The sequence below is a fragment of the Nanorana parkeri genome, unplaced genomic scaffold (assembly GCF_000935625.1).
Source record: "Nanorana parkeri isolate BGI_ZX_2015 unplaced genomic scaffold, ASM93562v1 scaffold2169, whole genome shotgun sequence".
Lineage (NCBI taxonomy): Eukaryota > Metazoa > Chordata > Amphibia > Anura > Dicroglossidae > Nanorana > Nanorana parkeri.
In genome coordinates, this window is record NW_017308437.1 from 73,530 (window position 1) to 89,623 (window position 16,094).

At 49.9% G+C, this 16,094-nt stretch overlaps 1 protein-coding gene across 1 annotated transcript in view; it reads left to right on the forward strand.

The window, feature by feature from the left end:
• Positions 1 to 15,808, forward strand: part of LOC108800933 (X-ray radiation resistance-associated protein 1-like) — a 20,919-nt gene extending 5,111 nt beyond the window's left edge. Inside the window, 10 exon segments of the mRNA XM_018572917.1 lie at positions 616 to 839; positions 1,418 to 1,467; positions 1,956 to 2,084; positions 3,252 to 3,345; positions 5,163 to 5,264; positions 5,267 to 5,541; positions 6,647 to 6,815; positions 13,063 to 13,178; positions 14,268 to 14,373; positions 15,576 to 15,808. Of these exon segments, the coding sequence (XP_018428419.1) occupies positions 616 to 839; positions 1,418 to 1,467; positions 1,956 to 2,084; positions 3,252 to 3,345; positions 5,163 to 5,264; positions 5,267 to 5,541; positions 6,647 to 6,815; positions 13,063 to 13,178; positions 14,268 to 14,373; positions 15,576 to 15,808 (1,498 nt within the window).
• The last annotated feature ends 286 nt before the right edge of the window (positions 15,809 to 16,094 follow it).

Sequence of the window (16,094 nt, forward strand, 5' to 3'; positions counted from 1 at the left end):
GTACATTGTTGAAAAACCTGCATCACAATTTGCAACTGTCTGGACACAATCTGCACAGATGAGATTGTAAGAGCATGTAAAGACATATCATGGATGTAGACGTGTATTATGAGGCTTGTGGGTGCAGCCCTGTGAGACACGCCCATGAATATGGGGGTTCGTCCGGGAGAGTAGTCTATGTTCATTTTATAACACTACGTCTATGCAAATGTATAGTTGTCCCTTCCTAAGCTTTTGCTTAGGTTCTCCACCATCTTAGACACCTACTCAAGTCCTGAGAATAAACTAGAGGTTCTGGGTATAAGGAGCACATGACTCTCTCCTCTGCTTGCCATGATGCAGCGTGCACAGCCATGCACCTGGTTTGAGTGTTGTCTCATAGGGCCAGGCATAGGATTCTATGTGAGCTCCAACACAGAGCCAATTGTGCTCAGTCCAGCTCTGTACTGGGCGGTGAGACTGGCCATACCCACAGAGCATTGATTGTAGCCAATCTGAAATCCTGCACTAGGTCCAGGAGTCCGTCACTTCCACATTTGTTTCCTGCATTGGAAACTATTGTTAGATTTTGTATTATGTTCCATCCGGCGACTTATTTATTCTTATTGTCTGTAGTTTACGTCTGCTGAACCTGGACAGTAACGGTATCACCGCAGTTCCGTATCTACATCAGTCTGAGAGCTGCCGGCGGGGAGGAGAGGCTGAGCACATGGACACAGAAGTAAAGGGCAACCATAGGACAACAGACATGAGAGACGGAGACAATTCTCTGTCTGAGGGGATGGAGGAGAAGATAGACTACATGGTCCTGCCCAGCACTAAAGATCCCGACAGGACAGGTGAGTGACCCGCAGTCCATTAATGTCTATGACGAATGACCCTCAGTCCCCTCACCTCTATGGCAAGTGACCCTCTACCCCTCAGCTCTATGGTTAGTGATGCTCTGCACTGTCACCTCTATGATGAGTGACTTTCTGTCCCGTCACCTCTACGATGAGTGACCCTCTGTCCCGTCACCTCTACGATGAGTGGCCCTCTGTCCAGTCACCTCTACGATGAGTGGCCCTCTGTGTGGTCACCTCTACGATGAGTGGCCCTCTGTCCCGTTACCTCTACGATGAGTGACCCTCTGTCCCGTCACCTCTACGATGAGTGACCCACTGTCCCGTCACCTCTTTGATGAGTGGCCCTCTGTCCCGTCATCTCTATAATGAGTGGCCCTCTGTCCCGTCACCTCTACGATGAGTGGCCCTCTGTCCCGTCACCTCTACGATGAGTGGCCCTCTGTCCCGTCACCTCTACGATGAGTGGCCCTCTGTCCCGTCACCTCTACGATGAGTGGCCCTCTGTCCTGTCACCTCTACGATGATTTCCCTTTAATAGGCCTTTTATTAACTCTATTTTTTGTTGTTTGCAGAAGTGATATTCCCCTCCGTCCAGAGCGCCGCTCCTTCTGATCCCCTCCCAGTAAGTATTATGGAGCAAATCAAAGAAAGAAATTTGCTATTGACCCGTCATTTTGGATGATTAGTAAAATCTTCAACAAGGGGACGGACAGAAATATGGTAGCCTTCGCCTTCTAGAGAAACCTTTTTATTTCCGTCTGTGTTACTGTTGAAACGTTCCCCTCACTTCCTGTAAACCGTTGTCAGCAGGAGAGGAAGTGAGGGGAAATCTTCAGAAGGCAGTAAACCCCGTGAAATAGGCCTAACGGAGCCTCTGTGCTTCTCTATGCAATGCAGGGATAGAGAAGCACATGGTGAGGAGCTCACAGTGTGCAGTGAAATCAGAGGAGGCCATTTCAGTCCAGGAGAGGAGCCGGTACCACAGTGCCAGAACTTCAACTCATTTGTAGGACGTTTCTCTTACGTCCAGCTCCTCTCCCCGCTCCTCTGACTGGCTGGTCATGGTCTTCGTTCTTCCTATACTCATCATATTATCCTTCTGTATGACAGGAGCCCCCAGAGACCTCCATCAGCTCCTCTATCCTGCCCAGCTTCCTGATGTCCTACACAGAAGAGCTGATCCAGTCCTTCTCCCCTCCATTGCCGAGCCTGACAACCCTCAGCCTGGCTGACAACAAGGTATGTGCAGACATGGAGGATGAGGCGGCATCCAGACTGTATTTTATCTCCGGACGTTGTGCCTTATATCCTAAAAGATGTCTCTGTATATCCCCGTAAGGGAGATTCACACTCTCCATTTGTCCTGGTGACCGTTATCACTGAAAGTGAAAGAAAATCCCTAATTTTGGGTTGTCACCAGAATAGGAAGAGATGGGAAATCTTCCAATGGGGACACTAGTTTTCGGCTATCCCTCACTTTCAAGGGATTTCCTCTCGCTTCCTATTGTGGCTATTGGACAGGAAGTGAAGGGAAATCTCCCCCCCCCCCAAAAAAAAATAATCTGGCAGTGGTTATAACCCTCTAGTACTTTGGAAGTTTTCGCTTCATTTCTACTTGAAGACATGAAGTTTATCAAACATGGACTCTGATTGGTCACTGGACTAACCCGGAATTAATTAGCAGTAATTGTACTTTCCTTTGTATTAAAGTCTATGTAGACCCCATCAATGAACGTCTCGTATTTGCTCCCTTTTGGTCAGTTACATATCCCATCGGAAGCATTTTGTTACATCTGTTCTTGTGAGCCGATGGCTTCCTGTGCTGCACTGTTATCAGTCACATTGTTCCCGGCTACATCTGATGACTACAGAACCCCTCCTGTCTATGGTACGTAGGTTCAGACCTTCGGATATGTAGTCCTTTCCATTGAGCGAATCTGGACCTCGATGATGCCACGCAACTTGAGTAAGGGAAACCCTTCTCAAAACGCGTCAGTAAGGTTTGGTCCGGTTGGAGGAACCCTGCTTCCTCTCGGCCGCTGCATGCTGTGCTGTGCACACTTTGACAGCAGGTCCCTGTGAGCAGATCCCAGCATCCTAGACACCATCCAGCTTTAACCCCCCCGTCGCTGGTCATGGCTGGAGTTGGGTAAGGGGGTCTCAAGCGGCGATCCTACACCATTGCTGCGCTCTCTGCCTTGTTATGCTGCAGTTGGATGGCTTGTATTTAGATCAGGGTTGGACAACCTGTTATGAAACTACAATTCCCATGAGGCATGGCAAGACTCTGACAGCCAGCGGCATGATGGGATCTGTAGTTAAAGCACAGCTGGAGGGCCGGAGTTGCCCCACCGCTGATTTGGATGGAATTCATTTTTGTTACAATGTGATTTTTTTTATTTTTAGATCACTCACGAAGAGGACCTGTTGGCTGCGGCTCTCTTCCCAGCATTGGAGGAGATCGTGATCCATGGGAATCCACTGACCACACGCAGGAAAGGTAAAGGAATCCCAACGGTGGTGATCGTCCGAGCTGATACACTGAGCGCTCTATGAGCTGCAGACTATATCTAAGGTGTGACCGGACTCGGCCATTTGTATTAAAGAGAACCTTCCACCGATCTGACAACATTCTAATCTTCTAAGCTGAAGTTTTCCTCTGGCCTCGCTTCTCCCGTGCCGCCATCTTTAATCTTGGTGCATTGGGAGCCCCCTGATGACATGCCACTAGATCCCGTGCATGCGCATACAGAGATCTGGCCGGCTGTCGGTTTAGGACTTGTTGCCATTGTATCAGCAATGCCAATGGGCGGTCGCGGTACGGCGCTGCCAGTACACAAGCTTTAGTGAGAAGAGGGGAATCTTAGCAAAAATCCCCGCAGTCTTCTGGGATATATGACCAAGGGGCTGAGGGTGGCTCAGGATGCGCCATGCACACCGAGGCGAAGTAGGAGGGTGTCAGAGCTTAAAAAATAGATACCGAAAAAGGTAAATTACTAGTTATTGAATTTTAATCTGGAGGGGGAGGAGTCCAATGAGCTCAATGTATAAAAAGGTGACAGGTCCACTTTATAAAATACCATAAACACCTAATTCAATTCCTAGATTCCAGCTGCCACAAGGAATGGTCACTTCACACATGGAGATCAATTGGAGCGGATCTACGGTGTCCTGCTAGTGCCATCTAGTGGTCAGTGCTATAAATACACCAAGAGTCCTTTTCCTTCAATACAGAGAATACATGATTCTATATTATATACCTCTGTATCAGTGGGGGCCAACTTTCTCCATACAGGGGTCCTCAAGAAGAGCCCCTGACATGACCAAAGGGCCACACATAGAATTCTATAGGAGATAGTCAGAGACTGAATACATAGTACAGGAGATGGTCAGAGACTGCAGACATAATACAGGAGATGGTCAGAGACTGCAGACATAATACAGGAGATGGTCAGAGACTGCAGACATAATACAGGAGATGGTCAGAGACTGCAGACATAATACAGGAGATGGTCAGAGACTGCAGACATAATACAGGAGATGGTCAGAGACTGCAGACATAATACAGGAGATGGTCAGAGACTGCAGACATAATACAGGAGATGGTCAGAGACTGCAGACATAATACAGGAGATGGTCAGAGACTGCAGACATAATACAGGAGATGGTCAGAGACTGCAGACATAATACAGGAGATGGTCAGAGACTGCAGACATAATACAGGAGATGGTCAGAGACTGCAGACATAATACAGGAGATGGTCAGAGACTGCAGACATAATACAGGAGATGGTCAGAGACTGCAGACATAATACAGGAGATGGTCAGAGACTGCAGACATAATACAGGAGATGGTCAGAGACTGCAGACATAATACAGGAGATGGTCAGAGACTGCAGACATAGTACAGGAGATGGTCAGAGACTGCAGAAATAATACAGGAGATGGTCAGAGACTGCAGACATGCTACATGAGATGGTCAGAGACTGCAGACACGGTACAGGAGATGGTCAGAGAGTGCAGACATAGTACAGGAGATGGTCAGAGACTGCAGGCATAGTACAGGAGATGGTCAGAGACTGCAGGCATCGTACAGGAGATGGTCAGAGAGTGCAGACATAGTACAGGAGATGGTCAAAGACTGCAGACATAGTACAGGAGATGGTCAGAGTCTACCCATCATCAGTCACCTCCTCCCATGATACACATTTCCAGCTCGGATGGAGGAACGGAGCCGCAGGGACCACTATAAGTGGGTTGGGCTTTCAAGTTGACAGAATCTCTTGAAGTTTTAAAATCCCATTTTCTTATCGAACAGGAGATCCGCACTTGCTGAAGAGCTTCCTCCAACAACGCCTCGGAGTGAAAATCACCCGGAAAAAAATGGCGCCAGTCAAAAAACCTCATCTGGAGATCCCCATAATCGGTAGGTCACCACACACGTCCCCAAAATCCCTAAGCAGCCTCTGATGATAGAGCCGCCACTACATCCCTTCCTGAGACTGTTTGGTCATGAGAGTGACATCACAGGACGCGTGATGTCATCCAGTCCTCTCCCTCCAATCAGAACGTCTTCAGAGAGAGCGCAAGACACAGCCAGGGGGTGGAGTCAGGAATCCAGCGGGACACCGGAGACATCAGAAGAGGAGATGAGTTTTGGCTCCGAACCTGCCGCTGAGTCTGTCTTCATGACGCAGGTCAGTGTCCGACGTCTTATAATACAAGGTCCTCTTCAATATCATTTCATCAAATTGACACATTTTAAAGTCTTTATCGTGCCATCATTTCAGAATGCTATCCAATATATAGAGCTATAGGAGCGCCATCTAGTGGTTCTCTGTATGTCAGACTGTGCAACCAGCACCCTTGCGGGACACCAGTCAGGAGATGCCAATTACAGAAGACACAGTTCGTAGTTTGGTATTGGTGCACTAGATAGATTAAATGTACAGGCTATGCACAGGGAGGGAGGAGGAGGTGGAGGGGTTAATGTACAGGTCATACACAGGGAGGGAGGAGGAGGTGGAGGGGTTAATTTACAGGCCATGCACAGGGAGGGTGGAGGGGTTAATTTACAGGTCATACACAGGGAGGGTGGAGGGGTTAATGTACAGGTCATACACAGGGAGGGAGGAGGAGGTGGAGGGGTTAATTTACAGGTCATACACAGGGAGGGAGGAGGTGGAGGGGTTAATGTACCGGCCATGCACAGGGAGGGAGGAGGAGGTGGAGGGGTTACATAGTATTTGAGGTTGAATAAAGACATTAGTCCATCAAGTCCAACCTATTAATTACAGGGTTAATGTACAGGTCATACACAGGGAGGGAGGTGGAGGGGTTAATGTACAGGCCATACACAGGGAGGGAGGAGGAGTTGGAGGGGTTAATGTACAGGTCATACACAGGGAGGAGGCGGTGGAGGGGTTAATGTACAGGCCATACACAGGGAGGAGGGGTTAATAGGCAGATGCGCAGGGTAAGGGAGGTGAGGGGTTAATGTACAGGTCAGATCAGAGACACGATGAAGCTGACATATACTGTAGAGGGGTGAATGGGCACTGGTACTGGAAGACATTGATACTTATTTATCATTGTCATCCAGCCAATGGGTGCATGAGAGGTAAGTGCTGCCCGCAGCCATTGTTTTCTATCTCTACTGCTGTGATTGGTCACAGCGATCACATGGTACACTCTCATTGGCTTGGAAAATGGTAAAATGAAATGATATTGGTGAACCATAGTGTCTTTGCACTGTATTTATCACTGAGACTTTACTCAGGGGCGGAGTTATACCCTATACAGGTGGATGATCTGCCGGACCCCCCACCCTGCTCCAGCTCAGTCACCGCCCATGAGGAACAAGACGTGAATATCAGCCAGAACCTGGAACATACGGAGATCCCAGAGAAGTTCCGGGGCTACGAGGAGTTCTACCAAGTGAAGACCGACCCTGATTTCATAGAACCCGTCGGTGAGTTCTGCCGTTCACATCCGGAGAACATGATTGGCTTTCGATGGCTACAAGTATTGCTCCTGATTTCAAGCATCACTAAGAGGAAATGGCTTAACAATAGCCATAGCAGCACATGTGGCTGCCTTGGGGGCCTGGGGGTGGAGGGGGGCCCCATTTGTGACTGCCAAGGCAAATTAAATAGATAATCTGCATGTAGATATCACATATCTATCAGTGTTTTATTAAGCATTCCAGATGTTAACACTGACCCTGAACCCCCTGTGACCTCTGCACCTCCTGTGACCCCCCCTCTACCCCTGTGACCTCTGAACCCCCTGTGACTCCTGCCACAATCCCAATCAGGAAGAGCTGATGTCAGATGTACAGGAGGAGACTTCAGGATGGTTGTCACTAATCACAGATCCCTTTCATCAGCCAAGGAGCATAAGAATTTATTTTGCTCCTCAGCGCCATCTAGCAGCTGTAATGTGAATGGTAATCGCCAGGGGTGTAACTAGAGATCACAGGGCCCTAGGGTTGCCACCTGTCCAGGATTCACCCGGACAGTCCGGGTTTTGAATGCTGTGTTCGGGTTTCATGGCAGCAGAAACCCGGACACGAGATGTCAGGCAGACAGAGGCAACCAAAATTAAGATAGGGGCTACTGGCCCCCCACTGAAAATAGTCTCACCTGTAATATTTGCATATGAATGGGTGGCGCTATTTAGATATGAATAAGCCACGACTAATTTTCCCCAAAGATTCTCTGCGCGTCTCTAGAGTGTTCGGGTTTCGCTTGAAGAAAAGGTGGCAACCCTACAGGGCCCCATAGCAACATTTTGTATGGGGCCCTTTGATTTCTAGTTACACCCCTTGCAGAGCCCACCTGAGATCCCACGCAGCCCACCTGAGAGTGACCATGCAGAGCCCACCATAGACTCCTCCTCTACAGCTGAGGTCAGCTCTTCTTGATTGGAAATGTAACAGAGGATGATGGGTGTCAACAGCAGCTCCTTCAGTCCTGAATGATACAATGATTGGATTTGTGTTCTCTTCACATGCACACAGATTTTCTGTTTAATTTGCCTCACGATGGGCCTTCCACTCCCAGACACCACACCAGCCGCGTAGGCTGCTATTGCTATTGTTGCACCATTAAATGTGTATTTGCACCTGTATGGGAGCAGCTGGTAAACTGGATGAGCTGTGATAATTCGCGTGCAATGGGAAAACAACCCATCAATGCGTGTCTTTGTATCTGTGACCTACATACGAAAAGATAACTTAATTCCTGGGTGGAGCACGCAGGTAGGAGGATACTGGTGCTCTGTATTTTCTGGAACTGCACACTGAAACATTTGACGTACCTGATGAATAGACGGCAGGAAATAGAGGAAACGTAATCGGGTGCATTTCCCAGAACAGGGAAGAAAGGTTTCTTTCAGTTTGGGAAGCCGCTGGGAACTACGATATAGAATGCGTCAAAGTCAGGTATTCCCCCCACATGTCTGTGTTAGTTTAGCCATTTAATGTAACGCCAACACTTTTATGGGAAGCAGATTTTCCTTCAAAATGATGGCGGCGTAAAAGGCAACGGGCAAAAACCCCACAGCAACCAATCAGCAGTTGTTTTTGGCATTCTGGGTACCCTGAGCTGATAACTGGGGAATTTAAACTGGATCTAGCATCAGATTAATGTTTTCATGCTGAGTGCAGCATTCTAAGTCATGTGTCAGCGTAACACTTCCAGGTATTTATTACCGATCACAGCAACCCCCTCCTGACAATAACATCATTTGCTTTTCTCTCCCGGACGGGGCCATATTTTCTCTGGCGTCATCCAGGGTCACCGTCCACGTCCTGGACTGAAAGATTACATAATCATGTAAATCCTGGTGCCTGAGTTCTATCAAAGATTGTGACTGGGTTGGAATGTGTGACTGGTCACGTGGTTGCACATTTTAACCTAATCACACCCACTTTTTCGGCGGTGAAATATGTGACCGGCAAAAGGTGAAGAATTCCAACGCTTTCTTGGCTGTTGCAGGGCAGATCGGCATGGCAGATGGTATGTGCAGGAGAACCGATCTGCCCTGGAACAGCTGATCGGTCCTGAAATGTAACTTCTATCCGACTCTGTGGAATGTCAGATCGCACTCGCAAAGTCACATTTCAGGACCGATCAACTGTTCCAGGGCAGATTGGTTCTCTTGCACATACCATCTGCCATGCCGATCTGCCCTGGAACAGCTGAGAAAGCGTTGGGATTCTTCACCTTTTGCCGGTCATATATTCCCCTGCCGAAAAAGTGGGCGGAGTTAGGTTAAAGTATGACCACGTCACCGGTCACACATTCTAACGCAGTCACAACGTTTGATAGAACACCTGCACATGTTAAATGGGAAACCCCATCAATTCACTAATGTCTGACACAGATCAGATGACACTCCGGACATCACACATGTGCTAAGCACATTCTCTTGTGGTTGAACAGCAGATTGTAGAAGTTTTTCTGTTAAAGAACTCCAGTTAAAAAATATATATTAACGCCTGCAGTGGGGCTCCATCCAGCACTGCGAGGGTTAAGTGCTCATTTCTCTAAGTTGGGCAGCTGAAACAGCGCCCCCTTCAGCCAGTTTCCTCCTCCGCTGCAGCGATGGTATGTGTGTCAGCATCCTCATGTCCTATACACTATATTAGATGTGATGACTGGAGGATCCTAAGGCCTCATTCACATGAGAATCGTCCCCCACGTACAGCTCCGTGCACGGCCGTATCGGGCAGCTCCCGGGAAGGACAGGTGCTGCGTGTGATTAGTACGCAGCCCCCATCCTGCTCTATGGGACTATGTGGCCGTGCGCCGCCCTACGCTCACCCGCCCTGCACGTCCGTACGGGTGCAGGTGAGCGTACTCGTACGCTGACAGGATGGAACCTGTCTGCGTCTCAGCCGGGACACCTGCACCCGTACGGACCTGCACTTGAGGTGAGCGCAGGGCGGTACGGCCGCATACTCCCATAGAGAAGGACGGGAGCTGCGTACTAATCACACGCAGCACCTGTCCTTCCCGGGAGCTGCCCGATACGGCCGTGCACACAGCACGGAGCTGTACGTGGCGGACGATTCTCATGTGAAAGAGGCCTAAGACAGCGCTGCAGCGGAGGGGGTGAGAGGCTCCAGGGACTGGTCGAAAGGTGCCCATACACCTGCCAATTATCGTACCATAATCGCTCGTACGACAATCGGCAGGTGTATGGGCAGCGTGCGACCGCATCAACTGTACGGTCGCACGACTTTCATCTTCCTAGCACGCTGGAAAACCAGCCGAAAATCTTACGATTTTTGGTGGGTCGTTGGCGTGCTTGGAAAGACGCACGGGCCGGTGTGCGCAACCGCACACTGCCCGCTCAGCATTGCAATCGTCGCAAGTACGATCTGTCTATCCAACGAAAGTCGTGCAATGGTTGTAAGGCGTATGGCCAGCTTAAGAGTAAGCCGGCTTCTAGGATCAGGTGAGCATAACTTGTTTTTAATGCTAATCACAAAAATTGCAGTGAACCATTGCCGTGCCGAAGGGCGGCGCACGGCCGCATAGAGCAGGATGGGGGCTGCGTACTAATCACACGCAGCCCCTGTCCTTCCCAGGAGCTGCCTGATACGGCCGTGCACGCAGCACGGAGCTGTGTGTGCCGGACGATTCTCGTGTGAATGAGGCCGAAGACAGCGATGCAGTGGAGGGGGCGAGAGGCTCCAGGGACCGGCCACTGCGAGGGTTAATGAAATTGTGAATTGTTGAATCATTGTGGCTTGAGCCCTTATACGCCACCATCTGTTTTTGGTACAATTTCAGTTCTGCCTTAACATGTTTCCAAAATAAATCCCAACTCACCAGATCACAAACTAAAGGCATCTAAAAATAAGAAGCTCTGGGTCCGAATTCAAAGCATTTCTACAGCCCAAACCAAAAACAAAATCTGTAACAGCTTACCAGGTGTTAGATGTGGCGCTTGCATTCGTTTACGGTTTTCAGGCTAAAGCTGCCCATACACCTTATGAATATTGGCGTTTTCGTCCGATATCCGTAAGGTTGATGGGCAGTGTACAACCGCAAATACTGTACAATCCATCGACTTTTGACTATCCAGCAGGTTAGAGAACTTCGGCCGATCGTACGATTTTCGCAAGGTTGGTGGCGTTTCCGTACGTCAAAACTCGTACATCTACACTGCACATGCGCAGACGAAAATACGTGCGGTCGATTACCGCAATTCCTACAGGTGCTTTCTTCTAATTACCGCGGATCCAACCTTGTGATAATCGGGGCAGGATGGGGCCGCCGTATGAACATCGCACAGCGCTTCAATCATCGGACGCAAAGTGTCGTCCGATGATACTGTGACCTCTGCACCTCCTGTGACCCCCCCTCTACCCCTGTGACCTCTGAACCCCCTGTGACTCCTGCCACAATCCCAATCAGGAAGAGCTGATGTCAGATGTACAGGAGGAGACTTCAGGATGGTTGTCACTAATCACAGATCCCTTTCATCAGCCAAGGAGCATAAGAATTTATTTTGCTCCTCAGCGCCATCTAGCAGCTGTAATGTGAATGGTAATCGCCAGGGGTGTAACTAGAGATCACAGGGCCCTAGGGTTGCCACCTGTCCAGGATTCACCCGGACAGTCCGGGTTTTGAATGCTGTGTTCGGGTTTCATGGCAGCAGAAACCCGGACACGAGATGTCAGGCAGACAGAGGCAACCAAAATTAAGATAGGGGCTACTGGCCCCCCACTGAAAATAGTCTCACCTGTAATATTTGCATATGAATGGGTGGCGCTATTTAGATATGAATAAGCCACGACTAATTTTCCCCAAAGATTCTCTGCGCGTCTCTAGAGTGTTCGGGTTTCGCTTGAAGAAAAGGTGGCAACCCTACAGGGCCCCATAGCAACATTTTGTATGGGGCCCTTTGATTTCTAGTTACACCCCTTGCAGAGCCCACCTGAGATCCCACGCAGCCCACCTGAGAGTGACCATGCAGAGCCCACCATAGACTCCTCCTCTACAGCTGAGGTCAGCTCTTCTTGATTGGAAATGTAACAGAGGATGATGGGTGTCAACAGCAGCTCCTTCAGTCCTGAATGATACAATGATTGGATTTGTGTTCTCTTCACATGCACACAGATTTTCTGTTTAATTTGCCTCACGATGGGCCTTCCACTCCCAGACACCACACCAGCCGCGTAGGCTGCTATTGCTATTGTTGCACCATTAAATGTGTATTTGCACCTGTATGGGAGCAGCTGGTAAACTGGATGAGCTGTGATAATTCGCGTGCAATGGGAAAACAACCCATCAATGCGTGTCTTTGTATCTGTGACCTACATACGAAAAGATAACTTAATTCCTGGGTGGAGCACGCAGGTAGGAGGATACTGGTGCTCTGTATTTTCTGGAACTGCACACTGAAACATTTGAGGGCCCCTTTCAAACCACAGGCCCCATAGCAGCCACGTGGGCTGTTATGGCTATTGTTGCACCAATGGGCAGATGATCATTCTAATCATCTCAGACATGTGGCTGTGACCAGTTGTGGGATCTGAGGTAGAATGGGATCTATCACTTGTAGTAGGGATGCACCGATACCGTTTTTTCCCCCCGGTACTCGCCGATACTGAGTACTAAGTACTGGTACCTTGTGCCCTGATTACCAGGAAGTCGGGGCGGCGGATCATGATCTGTCGCCCGGCTTCCTGATTGCCTGTGAAGCGGGTGTTTTAGCGAAAGGACACCGGCTTCACTTGCCGAGGCTGGCTGGCTTCCTGACCAATCAGAAAGCCGGGCAGGCAGTCACGAGGTGCCGTCCGGCTTTCTGATTGGCTAGTAAGCCGGCCTCACTTGTTTCTGTGCAGCGTGGCTTCCTGACCAATCAGGAAGCTGGGACGCGAGTCATGACGTGCCGCCCGGCTTCCTGGTTGGTTAGGAAGCCAGGCTGCATAACAACAAGTGAAGCCGGCTTCCTAGCCAATCAGGGAGGTGGCTCCCGGCTTCATGTTTGGAAAGGAAGCTGGCTCCATGCTCCCTCAGCACTGCCGGTCAGAAGTAGCTCTTCCTCTGACTGGAACTTCTATTATCGAAGCATTTGGGTGACTAAGAGTGCTCGCCCCAAATACTCTGTATCGGCACCAATACTAGTATCGGTATCGGTGCATCCCTAACCTGTAGGATAGGCAGTAATCCTGACTGAAGCTTCTCTGTGCATTGCAGGTATACAGAACAATGTACGCGCTCTGGAGTACGCCCTGAAACACATGCTTGTGTACCATGATTGTGAGCCCAGACTGGGCAGCATTCAGAAGCCGCACATCCCTCGGGAGAGCCAGGTAATCTCTGCCAATCCACGGTGTGTGTAATGAGCCCCAACATGTGACCAGTGCTCCGTATGCTGCTCTAGATAGACATGAGTATTGCAGGTATATGCAGGAGGGGCCACCGATAGGGGGGGGTACAGCCAGCCCTTTTGTACTGGGCCCAAGCACCATCACATCAGCCCCAGGTTCGTCTTGGAAGTAGTAGATCTCGGGCTGCCACTGGATCCACCCAAGGAAAAGCGGCTCGTCCACCTAACTCGCTGGCTGTCCTTGACTCTACAGTGACAGCCGACCTCACTGGCCCCCTGAGCTTGTCGTTCATTGGTCATGCTGTGGACAGGAGGAGGGGGTCTCAGGCTTTCATTGGTCAGGGAAGTTGTCTGTTAGACCCACGCTGGTCCGGCCAGTGCCTCTCACCCAGCAGCTCAGTGAGTTGTAGAGAGTGTCCGGGACTAGCAGGGCTGTGTCACCTTGGGCAGGAATGTGAGTGGCCCCCCTGAGTAATGGGGAAGGGCTTGGGCCCTGGATATATACTGCAGTCACCTCCCCAATTGTCTGTCCACCCCTAATTGGCTGACCCAGGCATAAGATGTAGTGGGGTCACCTTCCGTCACCTAAGCAGATGTCTGAACTGACATCTAGGGCCTGTATGTACTATGGCAGGGGTGGGGAACCTTTGGCTCTCCAGCTGTGGTGAAACTACAAATCCCATGAGGCATTGCAAGATTCTCACAGCCATAGGCATGACTCCCGGAGACAAGTGCATCATGGGAATTGTAGTTTCACCGCAGCTGGAGGGCCGGAGGTCCTACACCCCTGTACTATGGTGTTGCAGCAACAGACATAACACAAGTGTGTACAATGCAGTGACATCCATTCTGAAATGCACCCTGCAGGAAACACGTGTTGCGGTGCGTTAACTCCCCTTCGCTGGCAACAAAATGGTACATGCACTATGTTTTGGCAAATGCGGCCCCACATAGAGTATTTGTATAAATAGCCAAAACCATCAGGTATGTTTCACATGTTAACACAAAGCTTTGCTCTGAAACTACAGTATGTATTAAGAATTCCAAAGTTTCGTCATCTTTTTATTGACAGCTTCAGAAAGAGCTTCATCCCTCACCATGGAAGAGCAAGAAGGAGGTCCTAGCCGATGTCCTGACCACTATGAGAGAACAGCGCCATCTAGTGGAGGTTCCTCTGGGTAGGTGGTCATCCTTTACCTGCACTTGGGTACATCTTCTGGTTACCGAGTATTAGTCCATTCTTCAAACAATTCCTATTATTGCAGTAGTTGCTTATTACAAAGGCTTCCCATCCTATCTCCGCTGAGGTCTGTACACCTGCTGTGCCCATTGAGGGGCTCCCACCATCCCTGTGCTGAGTTCCCGGGTCTGTACTCCTGGGCCCATTATGAGGGGCTCCCGCCATCCCTGTGCTGAGTTCCCGGGTCTGTACTCCTGGGCCCATTATGAGGGGCTCCCATCATCCCTGACCTGAGTTCCTGGGTCTGTACACCTGCTGGGCCCATTATGAGGGACTCCCATCATCCCTGAGCTGAGTTCCCGGGTCTGTACACCCGCTGTGCCCATTATGAGGGGCTCCCACCATCCCTGTGCTGAGTTCCCGGGTCTGTACACCCGCTGTGCCCATTATGAGGAGCTCCCACCATCCCTGTGCTGAGTTCCTATGCAAAGGAGCTACATGGGAGACCCCGTGTACAAAGGTTTTAATCACTGTCTGACCTTGCTGTAAGTAGACTTCCTAGCTTAGTAGCATGGTAGGAATCACAGACTCAGAGATGCCCCGGTCTCTCATAACCTGGGCTTCAACAGCTAGGGTAGGTCCCGGACAACCTGAGCTCAGAGGAAGTGAGATGAATGATGCTTGACATCAGACTGAGGACAAACCGTCCCCTTCACTCCTCCCAAGACCTCCTGCCCTCTCATCACCTCCTCCCATGCTTACCTACAGGACCTCTCTAGAGCCTCTCCCATCTTCTGGAACTCCCTACCCCAATCTCTCCAGCTCTTCCCAAGACTTCCTGCTCTCTAGCTCCCTTCTCACCTCCTCCCATGCTAACCTCTAGGACTTCTCCAGGGCATATCCCATCCTGTGGAACTCCCCCAAACCTGTACGCTTCTCTCCTACTCTGTCTGCCTTTAGGTGAAAGCTGAAACCCATCGGGAAGTCCATCACACCTCTCACGAAATACTGAACATTTCCCATCTCCTTCAACTCGTCTCCTCAATTATAACCTTTTGTGTCCCTTGCCGCTCCTTTTTGGATTGTAAGCTCCCACAAGCAGGACCCCCCAAGCCCCTTGTCTTGAATTGTCTCCCTTTTATATTGTACACTGTCGGTGTTATAGAAGTCCTATACGATAATAATAATGTTCTTCTCCAGAATCCGCCTTGGAGAAGAATAAAAGCAGCAGAGAAAAGAGAGAGGCGAGGGGTTTGATGAAAGATCTTCATCAGAGATACGAGTTCTTACACTCACAAGCTGTGAAATGGGCGACCAAGCTGGAGGACGACCTTAAGAACACGGCCAAGGAACTGCTAGAGGCTCAGGGCAAACTAGGAGACATCCACAGGAAGGACCATCATGGACTGAGATGTGAACCGCACAGCCACTGACCTCCCGAGCTGATCAGCCCACCCCCGAGTGACCACTCGGCATGGGTACACTCCTACGAAGTACCTGAGAACACCATGGAGGTCGCCGTACTGTCAGCTGACCCTCTATACAGCCATTTGATTGGCTGGGACTTGATAGTATCAATATGGAGGAAGATGGATTCATAGGCTGGATGGTGGTCTCCTCTGAGTCCTCCGTGGTGGAGAGATACGTATGGCGCTCAGTGTTAAACTGTATCGAAACCCAAAAACACAACTGTAACATAGTGCAGCTTACCAGTCCTTA